This window comes from Phallusia mammillata, chromosome 5, assembly GCF_965637545.1.
Source record: "Phallusia mammillata chromosome 5, kaPhaMamm4.hap1.1, whole genome shotgun sequence".
Classification (NCBI taxonomy): domain Eukaryota; kingdom Metazoa; phylum Chordata; class Ascidiacea; order Phlebobranchia; family Ascidiidae; genus Phallusia; species Phallusia mammillata.
This window is the reverse complement of record NC_137256.1, coordinates 23,675,115-23,689,748: the sequence shown is the minus strand read 5'-3', so window position 1 is coordinate 23,689,748 and position 14,634 is coordinate 23,675,115. Positions and strand designations below refer to the sequence as shown.

The 14,634-nt window shown below is 35.6% G+C and overlaps 2 protein-coding genes across 5 annotated transcripts; one reads left to right on the top strand and one right to left on the bottom strand.

The window, feature by feature from the left end:
* The first annotated feature begins 203 nt into the window (after positions 1-203).
* On the top strand, positions 204-5,813 carry LOC145228814 (heparan-sulfate 6-O-sulfotransferase 1-B-like). Of its 4 annotated transcripts, none has more exons than XM_080094002.1 (6): positions 204-674; positions 1,714-1,813; positions 2,185-2,324; positions 2,701-2,876; positions 3,214-3,384; positions 3,552-5,813. In XM_080094002.1, exons 1-6 carry the CDS (start codon positions 326-328, stop codon positions 3,630-3,632), a joined length of 1,017 nt encoding a protein of 338 aa, XP_079950128.1. In that variant the 5' UTR covers positions 204-325; the 3' UTR covers positions 3,633-5,813. The 4 variants fall into 4 exon arrangements, with proteins under 4 accessions (XP_079950128.1, XP_079950129.1, XP_079950131.1 ...); XM_080094003.1 differs by having other exon boundaries at positions 211-674; positions 1,714-1,801; XM_080094005.1 differs by lacking the exon at positions 204-674 and adding an exon at positions 1,014-1,429 and having other exon boundaries at positions 1,714-1,801.
* On the bottom strand, positions 5,813-11,073 carry LOC145228813 (serine/threonine-protein kinase Chk1-like). The gene is made up of 9 exons (XM_080094001.1): positions 10,828-11,073; positions 10,175-10,370; positions 9,742-9,867; positions 9,366-9,500; positions 8,783-8,960; positions 8,356-8,461; positions 8,188-8,283; positions 7,503-7,666; positions 5,813-7,010 (listed from the first exon to the last, which is right to left on the bottom strand). Exons 1-9 carry the CDS (start codon positions 10,990-10,992, stop codon positions 6,752-6,754), a joined length of 1,425 nt encoding a protein of 474 aa, XP_079950127.1. The 5' UTR covers positions 10,993-11,073; the 3' UTR covers positions 5,813-6,751.
* Between the last annotated feature and the right edge of the window lie 3,561 nt (positions 11,074-14,634).

Here is a 14,634-nt window from a genome sequence, read left to right as displayed (position 1 = left end):
TAAAAAAACTACCTCAAATCTTAAAGTAAGAATTAATTTGGTATGGTACCTGTGTATATTTTTAATTCTGTCTCCATTTGACCATTGACAATGCGTGTTGTTGAGTTGAGTTAATAAGTAAAGTTTTGTGGATGGAGAAAATAAACAAGAATAATAAAACCAGTATTATTTATTCGATCAAGTTTGTACTACGTTAAATGAAACGTAAAATTTAACGTTGTTCAATGCCAGTGGGTAAACCCAAAAACACTAAAAACAAAGTGACTTGTTTAGGTTAAACAGCGAACAATATAGAAATTGAAAATGTGTTTTAGAAAATGTTAACATGGACGCCGCTGTTACCCCAGTTCATAAATCCAAGATAAAATGCGAAAGAAGAACGTTTTTGTTTGTTTGCTGTGTTACAATTGGAACATTGTTAATGTTCGCTTATTATGAGAGCATAACTCCATCAACGAGAGACAAATTACACTTCAAACCTCAGTTTAACATTACCGGGACAGATGTAATGGTATTTCTGCATATACAAAAGACTGGGGGATCAACTTTTGGTAGACACCTTGTACATGATCTTAATATAGAATGTACGAAAAATCGCAAAACAAGAAAGTCATACCACTGTTTTCGACCCAATTCAATGGACCCGTCATGGCTTTTTAGTAGATTTACTAGTGGTAAGTTAAATCGAATTGTTTATTTTAAAAATTGTGTGGGTCTACATGTCTTTCTGCTGTTTATTGGCAGTTAAATACTACCAATGACCTCATTAAAATATTCAGTGATCTTTGACAGTTTGAAAACCATATGCAAATAGACATGTTGTTTGTGTCTTTATGCAGCATTTTATTAGGCAACAGCCTCAATTTTTTCAAAACCATTGACACAAGGTGTGACCTAGCATGCAAATATAAGATGTTTTATTTTGGCAATAACATTTTTGCCAAGTAGTAAAAACGATCACATTTGTCTATACTCTATATGACTTACTTGAGTGGATAAGTGATTTTAATAATAAGGTGTGATTTTTACAGAAATGTAGGGATAAAAGAATTGAAGATTTTAGTCAATACTTAAAATGCACCAAATTGCTGTGTCAGTTTATAAAATCAAGAAAAAATGCGAAAGAAGAAAATTTTGTTTTTTTGCGTCCTTGCAATTGGAACATTGTTTGTGTTGGTTTATTATGAGAGCATAACTCCATCAACGAGAGACAAATTACACTTCAAGCCTCAATTTAACATTACCGGGACAGATGTAATGGTATTTCTGCACATACAAAAGACTGGGGGATCAACTTTTGGTAGACACCTCGTGCATGACCTCAATATCGAGTGTATGAAAAAAAACCACACCCGTGTATCAAACTCACACTCTTGTTTTCGTCCTAATACAATGGACCCAACCTGGCTTTTTAGTAGATTTTCTAGTGGTGAGTTACACCGGTGTAACAATAGGTTTCAGTTGAAATGTTTTATGTTTTGTTTTTTGTAAAAACTTGTTAGTTATGTCTGCATTTGCATGATGTTCTCAATTTTGTCCCAATCTTTGGTTAGTCGCTTAACCATTTTTCCAAGCTTTTTTAATGCAATTAAAGGGATAGTTTTCTTTAGTAAGAATTTATGATCTCTATGCAATTAAACAGATTATAAAATTAAACGTTATTTGGAATTGTCTGTATTCCTTTAAATTTCTTAACCTTTATTTTGTTTGCAGGTTGGAAATGTGGCTTACATGCCGACTGGACGTCATTGAAAGAGTGTGTTCACACAAAAGTACCATCACTACCTCAGGGCGAAAGAAAGTTAGTGACAAAGTACTGTGCATTGATAGCTAAATGATGCATGCATACTTTAATTTATTACTGAATGGTAAATGCCTAAATACTTTTGTGGTTTTGACACTATCGCCAATATACATATATATGTGCTTTTACTGTTATGCCAAATAGAAAGATTATAATTATAAATAGGGTTGTAGAAACACTTTTAATTTCACCCTTTAGTGTTCTGGCTTCCACTAGTTTAAAACACAAAGCCTGAATGTTGCCCTGACACAATTTAGTGAGAATGTTGTTACAAATTGGCCTAAATTTAACGGATAGTTTAATTTATGCTTTAACTTCTTAACCCTGATTATGAACAGGAATCAAGTATATTTGTGCTGTTAATGCATACTTTTTGATAGATATCATTACTTCACTATTTTGCGTGAGCCAGTGGCTCGATATTTAAGTGAATGGAAACACGTAAGTCGAGGTGCTACTTGGAAGCTTTCATATATTCTATGCAACGGAGCAAAGAGGCAACTTCCTATCTGCTATTCAGGTTGGGTTCATATCAGTTTTTTAACTTGTTAAAGCCATTATATGATTGTTGGATGATATGTGTTCATTTTGCATTTGGTCTAACAAATGAAGTCTTTCGATGTAATGTATTTGGGAGTCACTCAAATAAACTAAAAAAGCAATATTTTACCAAGTCTTGTGAATGAATGTAGCACATTTATCTCGGCAAAAATGAGTTTTTATCGCAAATAATTGTTTTAAATATGTTTGCTATCCAATAAATTAAACTATAGATGGTAGTACCATCATGGTACAGTATTGATTTGTTTAATATAAAAGTCAAAATTGCTGTAAACCCAGTATTTACTGGTATGTAATGCACAGAAAACATCTGTTTTTATGTAACTTTTGTTAAGGATGGGATTGGACCAACGTAACATTGGAGGAATTTATGGATTGTACTGAAAATCCTGCATGTAACCGACAAACTTGGATGCTTTCTGATTTAAGGCTTGTGTCATGTGACGGCAATGGCCTGTCGCGAGATGAAATGGATTCCATAATGCTACAAAGCGCAAAGGAAAACATAATGGTACTGTAGTTGTAATATCAGCTAATGAATGTACAAACCGTTTCAACCAATAAGGCCTCCTCACTGCAGCTGTTGACAAGAGATGTTATTGACTACTGTAGCAATCCAACAACACTCCAGTTTGTTGGGAATAACTGGCAAAAATGCCATGCCTTACCTATTATGTTTGATGCAACACCTGGGCAAAAACTACAAAGGAAACTGGCTTACAGTAGCCAAGCAACTGCTTGGAATCAAAGTGAAACAGTGTGCCCTGTCTGCGGCTTATCATTTATTGACTTGATGCTTTATCAGTAACAAGTGTTTTTTATAACATCTTTAATTTGTTTGTTTTCAGGATATGCCATTCTTTGGGTTAACTGAAAGACAGAAGGACTCTAAATTTTTATTTGAGTACACTTTCGATCTGAAGTTCAAAGTAGATTTCATTGATCATAATCAAACATATGCCTCAGCAGTAAGGTTGGACAACGTAACTATGGAGGGAATCAAAAATCGAAACAAACTGGTATGTGAGAAGTGAATTTGTTTCACGTTTTTTGTCAACTTTAATGTGACATAATTGACAAAAGTTTTGACAAATACTTATGCCACAGTCAGTAATAATACTTGGACCGTTATATACTTGCCTCACATTTCTACCTTTTTCTGCTAACAACCTATTGGCTTATGCAGGACATTGAGCTTTATAAGTTTGCTGTGGAACTATTTGATCAGCGTTTGGAGCAAGCTAAAATGAACATGAACCAATCATGATATCAAGCAGATATTGGTTTTCCATAGCATACAGATCAATAGGTGCCATATAGAAGCGTGTTTAGGTGCTTACAAATATCCCTCTGGTGCATGTTTGTTAACTGTTGCCATTTCTACCACACAGTATTTTTTGACTCTTTTTTCTTTGATCATGTTGATCACTATTGTTGGTATGAATAATTCTTTCATAGAATTCCGTTTTTTACACCACTGCACTATGTTGTGTTTTAGATCTTGCTATAATTTAGTAATTGATTGTCTACTTTTAAGATGTGTCTGTTATCCCAACACCCATCGAGTTTGTCATGTTGAAGAATTAACTTGCATTTTTACTTGAACCGCCAATAGCCAAAACTAAATCCTTTTTATATTTCATAAAGCCTCCATATGTTATTATGGGTCCCCTTCCCTGAAGGGGACACATCTTGATTTCACTCTGTTTTTTCTTTTTTCCGCCGAAGTTTGTCCATGCACTTTTGTCATGAAATCTTTGGTGGATTTGGATGAAACTTTCACAGATGGTAGATATAGTTATGTAGATGTGCCATCTGCTTCGTTTGACTTAATAACCCCAGTATTTACCCCGCTAGACCCCAAAGTGTAAAACGTTTTTGTATGTTGCTGCGCACCACAAACGAAAGATTTCTGTAGTGTAATAGTATAATAAAGGCACCAGTACATATCATACTTGTGTTTGTGCATTACTTGGTGGACGTTTTTGCACATGCCAGTCAGAGGGGTATTAACAGCCTTATGACGTCAGAAGCGTTGACGAATGTTGTTAATAAAACCTCTAGTGGTTAGAATTTTAAACATTGTTCGATTTGGATAAAATTTTACATGACTGTTAATTAGGTCATTGTGGTTTCATATTTTATACTTTTGGGTGTTAAACCCCATCAGTTACCCCACTGACCCCCTAAAATGGGTGATTTTTTTAAACTGTGTCAGAATTTAGTGAAATTTGAAATACTTGCAGAATTTGTCATTTATAGGTGTCAATTGTTTTATTTAACCCTGTAACCCCAATATTTCCCCCTCTAGCCCCCTAAAAAGGGTAATTTTTTTAAACATTGTCCGAATTTGATGAAATTTGGACAGCTTATAAAGTGTGCTATTTATAGTTGTTGTTTGTTATGTTCAACCCTGTTGCCCCAACATTTACCCCACTAGCCCCCCAAAATGGGTCCATTTTGTAAACAATGACAGAATTGACTGAAATTTACACAGCTTGTAGAGTGTGCCATTTATAGGTGTAGAATGTTGTGTTCAACCCTGTTGTCCCAACATTTACCCCACTAGCCCCCCCAAAATGGTTCAATTTTTTAAACAGTGTCTGAATTGAATGAAATTTGGACAGTTTGTAGAGTGTACCATTTGTAGGTGTTGGTTGTTCTGTTAAACTCTGTAGTACCTATCATTTACTCCACTAGACTCCTACAGTCATGTAAAATTCACCATTAATAGGAGCTGATTGTTGTGTTTTAGCCTATTTTCTCACTTTTTCTCAGATAGGCATAAGATAAAATAAACCTTCAAAAATGTATGAATGGAAGGAATTTAAATATTCTTTACTGCATATAGCGTATTTATTTATGCACAGCACCGATCAGTGTGTTTGACGATACAATGCCAAACTTTCTCATTGTTATCTCTTGAAATGCATTATTTACAACTTTGCATGTGTGGGGACCCATGAGTTTCTGCTTGCGGAAACAACTAAGGTTATAAAAGACAGTGGATGATATGGGACCCAATATAAAATAAGTGTCAGATGTAAATATATGTTAAGAAATAGGTCACAGTGTATGTGCAATGGCAATATGTGCTAAGCCACCCTTCTAGTTTATACAACACTACCTTTTATTTAGCACATTGCATTTTCTTTACTTCAAGTGACTTTTTTTCTTTTAAATGTCCTTTTAAAAACATCTTGTATTGTGTCTATACAACACATTGTCTGCAGACCAAAATACCATTCATAAATTGGCTAATATTTAGCCCCGGTTGTATTTGATTTTTGTTAAATAATAATAGGTAATATTAAGTTTTGTAAAGCAACTCAATAAGACCTGCTGCCTTTTTACTATTTATTTAAATGACCTGAGTATCCTTTCTGTATGTCCCCACCATTTTCTGCTATATCTTGTTTGTCAATTAAAAAAAAACGTACACACATGATCATTATGCAGTATTGTTGAAAAGGCATATAGTGGATCGATGGCAGTATGTGATATCAAAAATGTGAGATGATGAGTTGTGGACAAACAGAAAATGTGAGAATAGTAACACACAAACACGTCGTCGAAAAGGGGTTACAAGGGGTAAAAACTAAAAACACACACAAACAGCAAAAAAGGATATCTCCTAATTCAAAGTGTCCTGAATTTTTGCAAGTAGCAAAATTCATACTGATAAAAAAATTTGGTGCAAAAGGTTTAGTATATGCGGTCTTGTTTTGTCAATATTTACTAACCTAGCTACAAATAAACATAGTTAATTGAATAATCAATTTGCCTAAAAAGGCGCTTTTCATGCAATTAACTAGAATGTGTGTTAGGTGGACAATTTTTTGACAAATGATTGGCTGTGGTTTAAAGATTTTTATGCAAATAACTGCTATGCAAATAACAGGATTCATTTGTAATAAGTTTGTTAGGATGAAACCTCAACAAGTTTTACTGACTTAACAGAGGTTTATTTGAAAAGCAGAGCTAGTGCGAAAGAACAGTAGTAAGTGAAAAAGGGGTGACTAGATGAAGTGTATAATGAGACACAAAACACAAACAAATTTGGCAAAAGATTTTGGCAGGAACAGTACTTATGGCAGGGCATAACGTTTTGCAAGAAATTAAACTAAACAAAGAACACTTTGGCCACATTTTGTGTCAGTGAATGTGCTTACTTTTTATGGTAAAGCTTTCGGCTGAACTACAAACCAGTGTTAATTGAAAATATTTTTAACAGCTAACAAATGTAGTGAATTTGTACTATCATACCAACTCAAAAACTTGCATAATAGTAGCAATTCCATAACAAGTGTGGCAACAATTTGTAACTGGTAATCATTGACTTTTCAAATAGTGCATCCTTTACACATTGCCACCACCCCAAAGAATTCAAGCTGCGCCTACTACTGATTTACGAATCATTAAATCCATATTGAGTCGCTTAAAAAGGTTGTCATAACAGCGCTTCATTTCCAACCCGTCACCTTTCGACAGACGAACATCAACCAGGGTTTGATAATCTTTCGCTTGTGAAGTTACTAGTTCACCAACGCCAGGGTAAACAAAAACTTTGAAAATAAGCTTTCGGCGGCGGCGATCCTTTGTAGTAACTGTTAGCTCTGTTGCAGTTACTTTCTTAACAGTGTGTCTAGAAAATGTAATTTTGTAATTGACATGGTGCAAAAAAATAAGGCACATTTGTTCAATGGTCAGTTTATTGCCAAATATTTCTCTTCTAAAAAAAACCTTTTCCTTTTGTTTACAAGAATATTGATTTTAATTGTTTTTGTGTCATTTTACTTTTTATTTTACCATTTTTGGGGGTTACATCCAGTGGTGGGATTCACAATTTTTGTCAGCCAGTTCTATCACACAAGTCATATTTTTCAGGCGGTTCTGTTACAAAAAGTGCATTGACAGTAACCAGTAATGCTAACCGGTTCGCTGATTTCATGAAAAATCATGAGAAGGTTCTATAAAACCGGTGCGAACCAGCTGAAACCCACCACTGGTTACATCAATGAAACTTAATTTTCAGCTAGCATGGATAGAATTCGATGAACAATAAATAGAGTGGCATTCCTTTCTACTATGAGACAAATCTTGAGTGAAAAAACTAACTTTCTGAATAACTACTTACTCAAGTTTTTGCAGCACATCGCTGATAGCTGTCATGGTGTCGTGAGAGGATTTGTTGCTCCAAAACCGGGTCATGCGCTTCACTAGCCTTTGCAACGCAGTTTGTGAATCTGCTGGTGTTCCCAGGAGTTGTGTACTTAGTAGCATGTTTTCAGCATGAACTGGCTGCAAAATGATAAGTTTTAGATTGAATAGGAATTTAGAAAGTTCTATTATGGTCAGACACTGCAACATGGACACGTGGGAAAGTAAATTAGGCTGATCATATTAAAATGTTCCAAATGTAGCTAATTTTAAGTAACTGTTTATTGACAATGTTTTGTGGACTAAAGCCGTCAAGTGAATGATAGCAAATCTTACAGATCAATTGTTAAACTGCTACTACGAAGCTGACATGTGAAGCATACAAGGCAGGCAATGGTGCTTGTGATTTAACTTTCAGCCGTTTCACCACTGAGACTGCGTAGCTCGGTTGCTGCATGAGTTTTGGGTTTAAATCCCACCACAGGCTAATTTTTTTCTATAGGAGAACCTGACGTTCCATAATGTATAAATGAGTATGCCGTGATCGCTGGTCTGCATCAACACTTCACACTTCAGGGGTTGATCCCAGCCAGTGTGTAAGCACACCTTAGCTTACGCAAAAGAATCTAGTTCCATGCTAATAATTACACTTCTACACCAACCTGTGATAAGGTTACATGTAAAAGATTCCCGACAGATTCATCTGAAACGTTCGAGGTTGTAAAAGCGATGCCTGGCTCCGGTTGAGACAGTGACATCTGAGAGCAACAAGTTGAAGTGGTTAATGTTGGAAATATACCAAAAAAAACATGATCAATAATGAGCTTTACCTCTTCGGACTCTGAAACAGAATAAGCTGCAACCTTTCTCTTGCTGTATGGGAAACTTACAGGAGACGACAGGCGGCGCTTTTGACGAAGCTGTTCCTTGAACCACCTAAAACAATAAAGTAAGCAATATTCACCAAACGAGCATATTTTGCTTGGTAAAAGAAATTACCAAGTGTGATATAGCTGTAATGAGATTATTATAAAGCAAAAAGGTGGTACATAATGGACAAAGATTGAACTTGCTAAAGCTATGTCGTCTTTGTAGTTGATCATAAGAAAAATGCTTGATTAATTGAATCATTTTACTGTTGAACATATTCTTACTATTTTACAAGGTATCCAAGACTTTACAATGGTGGTTGCATAACGAACATACTTTTATATACATTTTCTGCATAGAATGAATAATTGTTTGCACAAAACTAACCTGTCTTTGCGAATAGACTGAACTGTTGCCCGCTTTGCTGGATTTTCATCAAGGATTTTTCTCAGCAAAGCAAGAGGAAGAGTCCCTATTTTTTTCCATGGGGAGTATTGGATCTTATGCTGAAGCCACGAACAGTATTCATCACAATCTAGACTTGGTTCATCCCAAGGCAATTCTCCTGAGAGGTTATAACAAGCAGATATCTAATTTAATCTTGAAGTAAAACAGCTCTAACACAGAAAGAGAACGCACCAAAATAGTTCAGAATTTAATAAAGTATATCTTTTGGTTCAAAATGCACAAGCCCATAAGTATGCTATATACATAACTTTTAACAGACAAATTAGTGAACTTGTTGCGCTTATGAAAACAGTCAACATTAAGAGCTTTCTCCTTGACACAAACTCACTCCATTGTTGCACAACTCAGCGACACAACTACTACATTTCCTCCAGTAAATTCAACATTTCAACTTGGTAGGGATTTGTATTTCCAAACCTAGTTCTTATGCATTAGATATCAGTACTTATCCTAAAGTAGTTTGTATAAAATGCAGAAGAATCAACTTTGTTTTCTTTCACACCTGCAAGCATTGCAACAAGGACAATAGCGCATGACCAGATATCAGCTGGTTCCGCACTGTAAGGTTTTTGGAGAAGAACTTCCGGTGAAACATAAGGGGGTGTTCCGCACCATTTGTCAATTTTTCTTTCTCTTCCTAAAATACAAAATTACTAAGAATTAGGTGCAGACAGTGCACACTGTTTTGACCTACAAAGTATCATCAGTGCAGCTTGTAGAATTAAATTATCCAAAATGCCTGTACTTCGGCATTTCCCAAATAAAGCAATATGTGAGAGAGGCCAAATAACCAGAACCAGTTGGCTAAATTTTTAATGTTTTTGTCTTCTCCTTGTCGCATCACAGTAAGTCACACTATTACAGATCAACAGCTTTACCTTTGTGTCGAAATATGGTGGCGAATCCAAAGTCAACGATCTTCAAAACATCGTTTTCATCGAGCAAAAGGTTTTCTGGTTTAATGTCACGATGGGTTATTCCCAGAGAATGCAAATAACTGACACCTGAATAAAAATACAATCCAAGTGTAAAGTAACCTTTGACGAAGGGCATAAAGGGCCTTAGCTTTGCCAAACAAGATGCTGTCAACCAGTTGTTTAAGCAAAAATATAAACAGAAGTACAAATTTGCAGTAGTTTTAAAACTGCTTAGTACAATATGACAACATTTGCAAAGCACGGGGCTAGCAAGAGCACTTAAATTTTGGACATCAACATGATTAGTTGATGATAAAGTTTTACAAAAGGTAAAACCAACTATCAAAATGTATTGAATTATTGTATGAAAAGAAATAGAAGTGTGAAACCTCACCTTCAATGAGTTGTCGAAAGAAATTCTGGGCTTGATTTTGTGGCATTCCAATATCAGGTTCGATTCTATCAAACAGTTCACCACCACTTGCATAGGCTAAGAAAATATACTGATGGTCTGTCTCCTTTCTTGTACCAAAGAACTTGATGACATTTTCATGGTTCAGCATTTTGTGGATGGCAACCTCTTTTCGAATCTGTAGAAATGTAATTTTATATGCAAAGTGTTTTGATAAAGAGTGTTGCCTGACTGTTAGTTACACAGTGTTTGTATCAGAGATTGTTAGAAGTGCAGAAATTTACATGTTCCGTTTTTGGACATTTTTACACTAACGCACACCCATATGACTAGTAGTTTCATGAAAACTTCACAGTCATGTTTACTAAAAAATAACACTTAATTTTTGATATGTCAGGTTGAGGTTGTTTCGCTTGGTGAAAGAAAACACAACAACACAGTTCCACTAAAACAAGTACCAACAAGAACATAACTGTGCAGCGCTAAAGCGTTATGGAGCCCAAAACAGTGAAGGCCACAAATGGTGGATAAAGGTTAAGCATGGTGCAACAATGTGAATGAATGTTGCAGTAAAGGAAGTCTAAAACATTTTTGTTTTCAACACCAACTAGCTTTTGCTTACAACACCAACTTACTGAATCATATGAGTGTTTCGCTTTCTTCAGTTCAATGATTTTCACAGCAACAGCTTCGGTCATCTGAGCATTAATTGCCAATTTCACTTCACCATAAGTCCCCTCTCCTAGAGTTTGGGCAAAACTCCAGCCTTCCACAAAAGGCACAGGCGTTATGCCTGTCATCCTGTTTAACTCAACACTTGTATTTAAAACAAGTTTAGGCTGCTAGTCAAACTCCTGGTAAACACAAAAACATTAATAACCATCTACTTATTAGAACACCCCACTATAAAGCAATGACACAAAATTACTGGCGTTAAAAATGCAAGGGTTTAATTTTCAAACACACATAGGCGATTCTATGTTATAATAAACAAAGAGCACCAATGGTAATTTTTCAATATATTTATAAAAGTCTTGAATTTCAAACACGTTATGGCTATTACGTGTATTAACAGTTTACAACTTCACGGAACAGTTATGTAAAATCCAGAACGATATCACGCATATTATACTTTGAAGTCAGTAAAAAGTTGGTCAAATTGTTATTAAATATTCAAAGGTCAAATCTAGAATTTGCCCATGCATGTACGTGTTTAATCTTTTTACCAGAAAAGGTAATATTTCCGCCACAGCTGCAATTAATCTAAAACACAGTTTAATAACAAACAGATGGCGTTTAAATATCCTGAATTACAATGCAAAGTAGGTCACCAAAATTTTCCCGCCAGATGCAAGATCATACAAATATTTCTTTGAAACCTCCCACAGAGACACAAACAATAGTTTGCTGTACATTTTTTAATACACATTTGCTATTTATTTTTGCATTTTATGTTTTTTTAAAACACAACTAATTCTCAATAAAACATTGATTCGGTTAAACATGCTCTTCAATTTGTTGTTTGTTGTACTTTATGTTTTGAAATTTTTCTGCAATAAGAATATTTTTCTGAAGAGAAACAGTTTGGAGAAATATATTTTTTGTTTATGCAACGCAAACAGCTCCATAAGTTCCATGTAAAGCAGTGCAATCCCGAACCAACACGTTAACCGTCTTAAAGAATTTCTTTATCGTCTAAAAGTTCGGCAAAGTAACTTTTCGGCAGGTTTGAACTTGCTCCTTTGAGGTAAGAAGTAAGAACACAGGTCGACAAGGACAATGCCATGCCCTTTTGCCGCGTGGTTGACGTAGTAAGCCCTAACCAGGCTAAACACAATAGAACGTCTAAGCCTAAGTACACAGAGATTTTATCCGGGAAATACTGTTTCCATACAATGCTAAAAAGGTTCTAGTCTTGAATATTGGCCGGCAATTCGAGTTGTTGGTTGTCGTTGCTTGCAGTTGCCAGCTCTTAGAGATATTATGTCGGTTCCTGGACATTTCAAGACGTTTCTACAGAAGATGGTACCACCCGTACCTGTTCACAACACGGCGGAAGCGGATCACGTGGTTCGAAGGTCTCTTGCACTGTACCGGATGTGCTTTCGGGACGTTCCGAATGGTTACGATCTATTAGACCAAAAGTTAAAGCAAAACATTGGAGCAGACTGGAAGGAAAAGTATGAACGCCGAAACAACGAAGAGATTCAATGTGATTGATATAGGCTTTATTGAACATGGCTTACGATATAGTTTGTATTGAATCTTTGCTTTCTTTCTTGGAAATGTTTTACAACTTGGTTTCATACTTTAGCCTATAGCAGGGGTGGCCAAACTGCGGCTCCCGAGCCGCATGCGGCTCATTGAGCCTGTGATTGCGGCTCTTTGATGCTGCATATGCATTCCCCATCTTGCAGTTGTTTGACCAGATGATAAAACAATGCATTATATTATATCACGTATTAACAATAGACTGACTGTTTGTCATAACCAATGTACATAACTGCATAACTGCAAAGTTTAAACCTGTGTGTCTTATCTGTCAAGCTTCGCTCAATCATTACAAGTCTAGCAATTTGAAACGTCATTACAAAGCTAAACACAAAACCTTTCCATCATATCAGCCTAATTTCAAACACTTTGCAGCCCAGGCGGAGACTCACAGTATCACCACACAGCAATAATTAATCATTATTTGATAGCATACATCTTCGTTGTGGGTGAATAAATTTGTTTTTTGATTTTTTTGTGTTGCGGCTCTTTTAAAACTAAGTTATGTGAAATGCGGCTCGAGCGTGAAGCAGGCCTGGCCACCCCTGGCCTATAGTTTAAACCGCAGCGCCGTTGTGTATTGTGCAGTTTTTTGTTTGTTTGTTTGTTTCAAGAAGGTTGTATTTTGTATTTAATATTCTAAAATACTTCATTCTATTATACATCAAGGTGTTATTGGCTTTCAAACTATCACTAATTTTTGCTTTCTGACAGATCCGAAGTGGTATGGTTCTGCTGTATCTTATTACTTAATTATGAAGAAACAGTTTGCATACAAAAACTGTTACCTTATACGATTTCGTTCACCAATCGATAAATCATATTTCGCGAAATTGTTTAAAAAAAAATGTTGTAATAAATCTAAAATGTATAACAATGTCGAAAAAACGTCTGTGTTTTAAGGTGAACTAAAATACGCTAGGTAGCGCTAGTGGTGTGTGCAAGTCGTTGGTTTTGCTCGTTCGGTTCGCTATAAAAATAGAGTTGTGCAGAACCGTTTTGGGGTTCAATCTCAAAGCGTAATTGCCCAAGCCCCGAAAAACACGGGGGTCACATTTCCCAAATATAACTTCTGACTCGCGCAGATGATGATCTTTAGTAGGGTTGGGTTATTTTTCTTTAATGTACATTAATGTACAATGTTCAGCAGATTTAAGTGCAGCACCAACATAAGAAATGGCGATTTTTAATATCAAGTTTATAGGTACTGGCTTTTTATAACATTATTAGCGTTTAATATTGTCAACCATCCAACATTTTTTAATGAAATTATTAAACAATCTTGGTTAGCAGTAAGCACGACGTTTATCAACCATCGAAATTTCTGACAACAAACAACAACAGTTAAACGAGTTTGGTTAGCTGAACCGATTGCCAACCATTCAAATTTTTAAAAACAACAAGTAAAAATGTTAGGTTAGCAGAAACGACGATTCTTTAAGTCATTTCCAGAACGATTGATTTTGTAATTATGATTTAATCCGGTTCTGTGTATCTACATACGTTAGATTTTAATTTGCTGTATCTCTCCAATGGCTACATATATTGCTTCCATATAGTTGTCGGTCTTTTTATTTAAAAATAATTCCCGTGGGAAACGCGCTAACCTCGATTCCCGGTTACGCTTCAGTAGCGAGTAATTGTTGTTTACGTCAATGCTCACTGTACCGTATCTAACTCCATACGTCACTAGCGTAATTGCTGTTCCAAAGAGTGTGTTTTGAGGTTATATTTTCTGAGGTGGTTTCTAAAATTGCTTTGGTAATTCTCATAGTGCCAAATGTTGCCCTTTAGTTTTTGACACAATTTCCAACCAATTGAGTGACAATGAAACGCACAAAAAATTACAAGGTTTAGTGTTGTATTTGGGTTTTTTCTGTCTTAGTAATAATAAGAAAATAAGTTCACACTTCCAGACTACGACTGAAACTTAACAAGGCATGCTTTAAAGGAAATATCTGACACTTTGGAACAAAGCTTCCTTGCAAGCTTTTTGCAGCCCCTTCCTAGTAGACTATGTTGTTTCGGTTTTGGTAGATGATGCATTTCGCTTTCGATCTCATGACCACTATAAGCTTTTCCAACTCACGTTAAGGAGAAATCTTTTTGGCAAAAATGTAAGCTTTTCTCTTGTCTGGCGATGGCAATAATGATTTCTATCGTAGAATACT

Coding starts and splice junctions, on each gene's coding strand:
- LOC145228814 (XM_080094002.1), top strand. CDS start 326: ATGGACGCCGCTGTTACCCCAGTTCATAAATCCAAGATAAAATGCGAA. Junction 675..1,713: donor TTTTAGTAGATTTACTAGTG/GTAAGTTAAATC, acceptor TTTTGTTTGCAG/GTTGGAAATGTGGCTTACAT. Junction 3,385..3,551: donor TCAAAAATCGAAACAAACTG/GTATGTGAGAAG, acceptor TGGCTTATGCAG/GACATTGAGCTTTATAAGTT.
- LOC145228813 (XM_080094001.1), bottom strand. CDS start 10,992: ATGACAGGCATAACGCCTGTGCCTTTTGTGGAAGGCTGGAGTTTTGCC. Junction 8,462..8,782: donor CAGTCTATTCGCAAAGACAG/GTTAGTTTTGTG, acceptor TTATTGTTTTAG/GTGGTTCAAGGAACAGCTTC. Junction 7,667..8,187: donor TACATGTAACCTTATCACAG/GTTGGTGTAGAA, acceptor ATCATTTTGCAG/CCAGTTCATGCTGAAAACAT.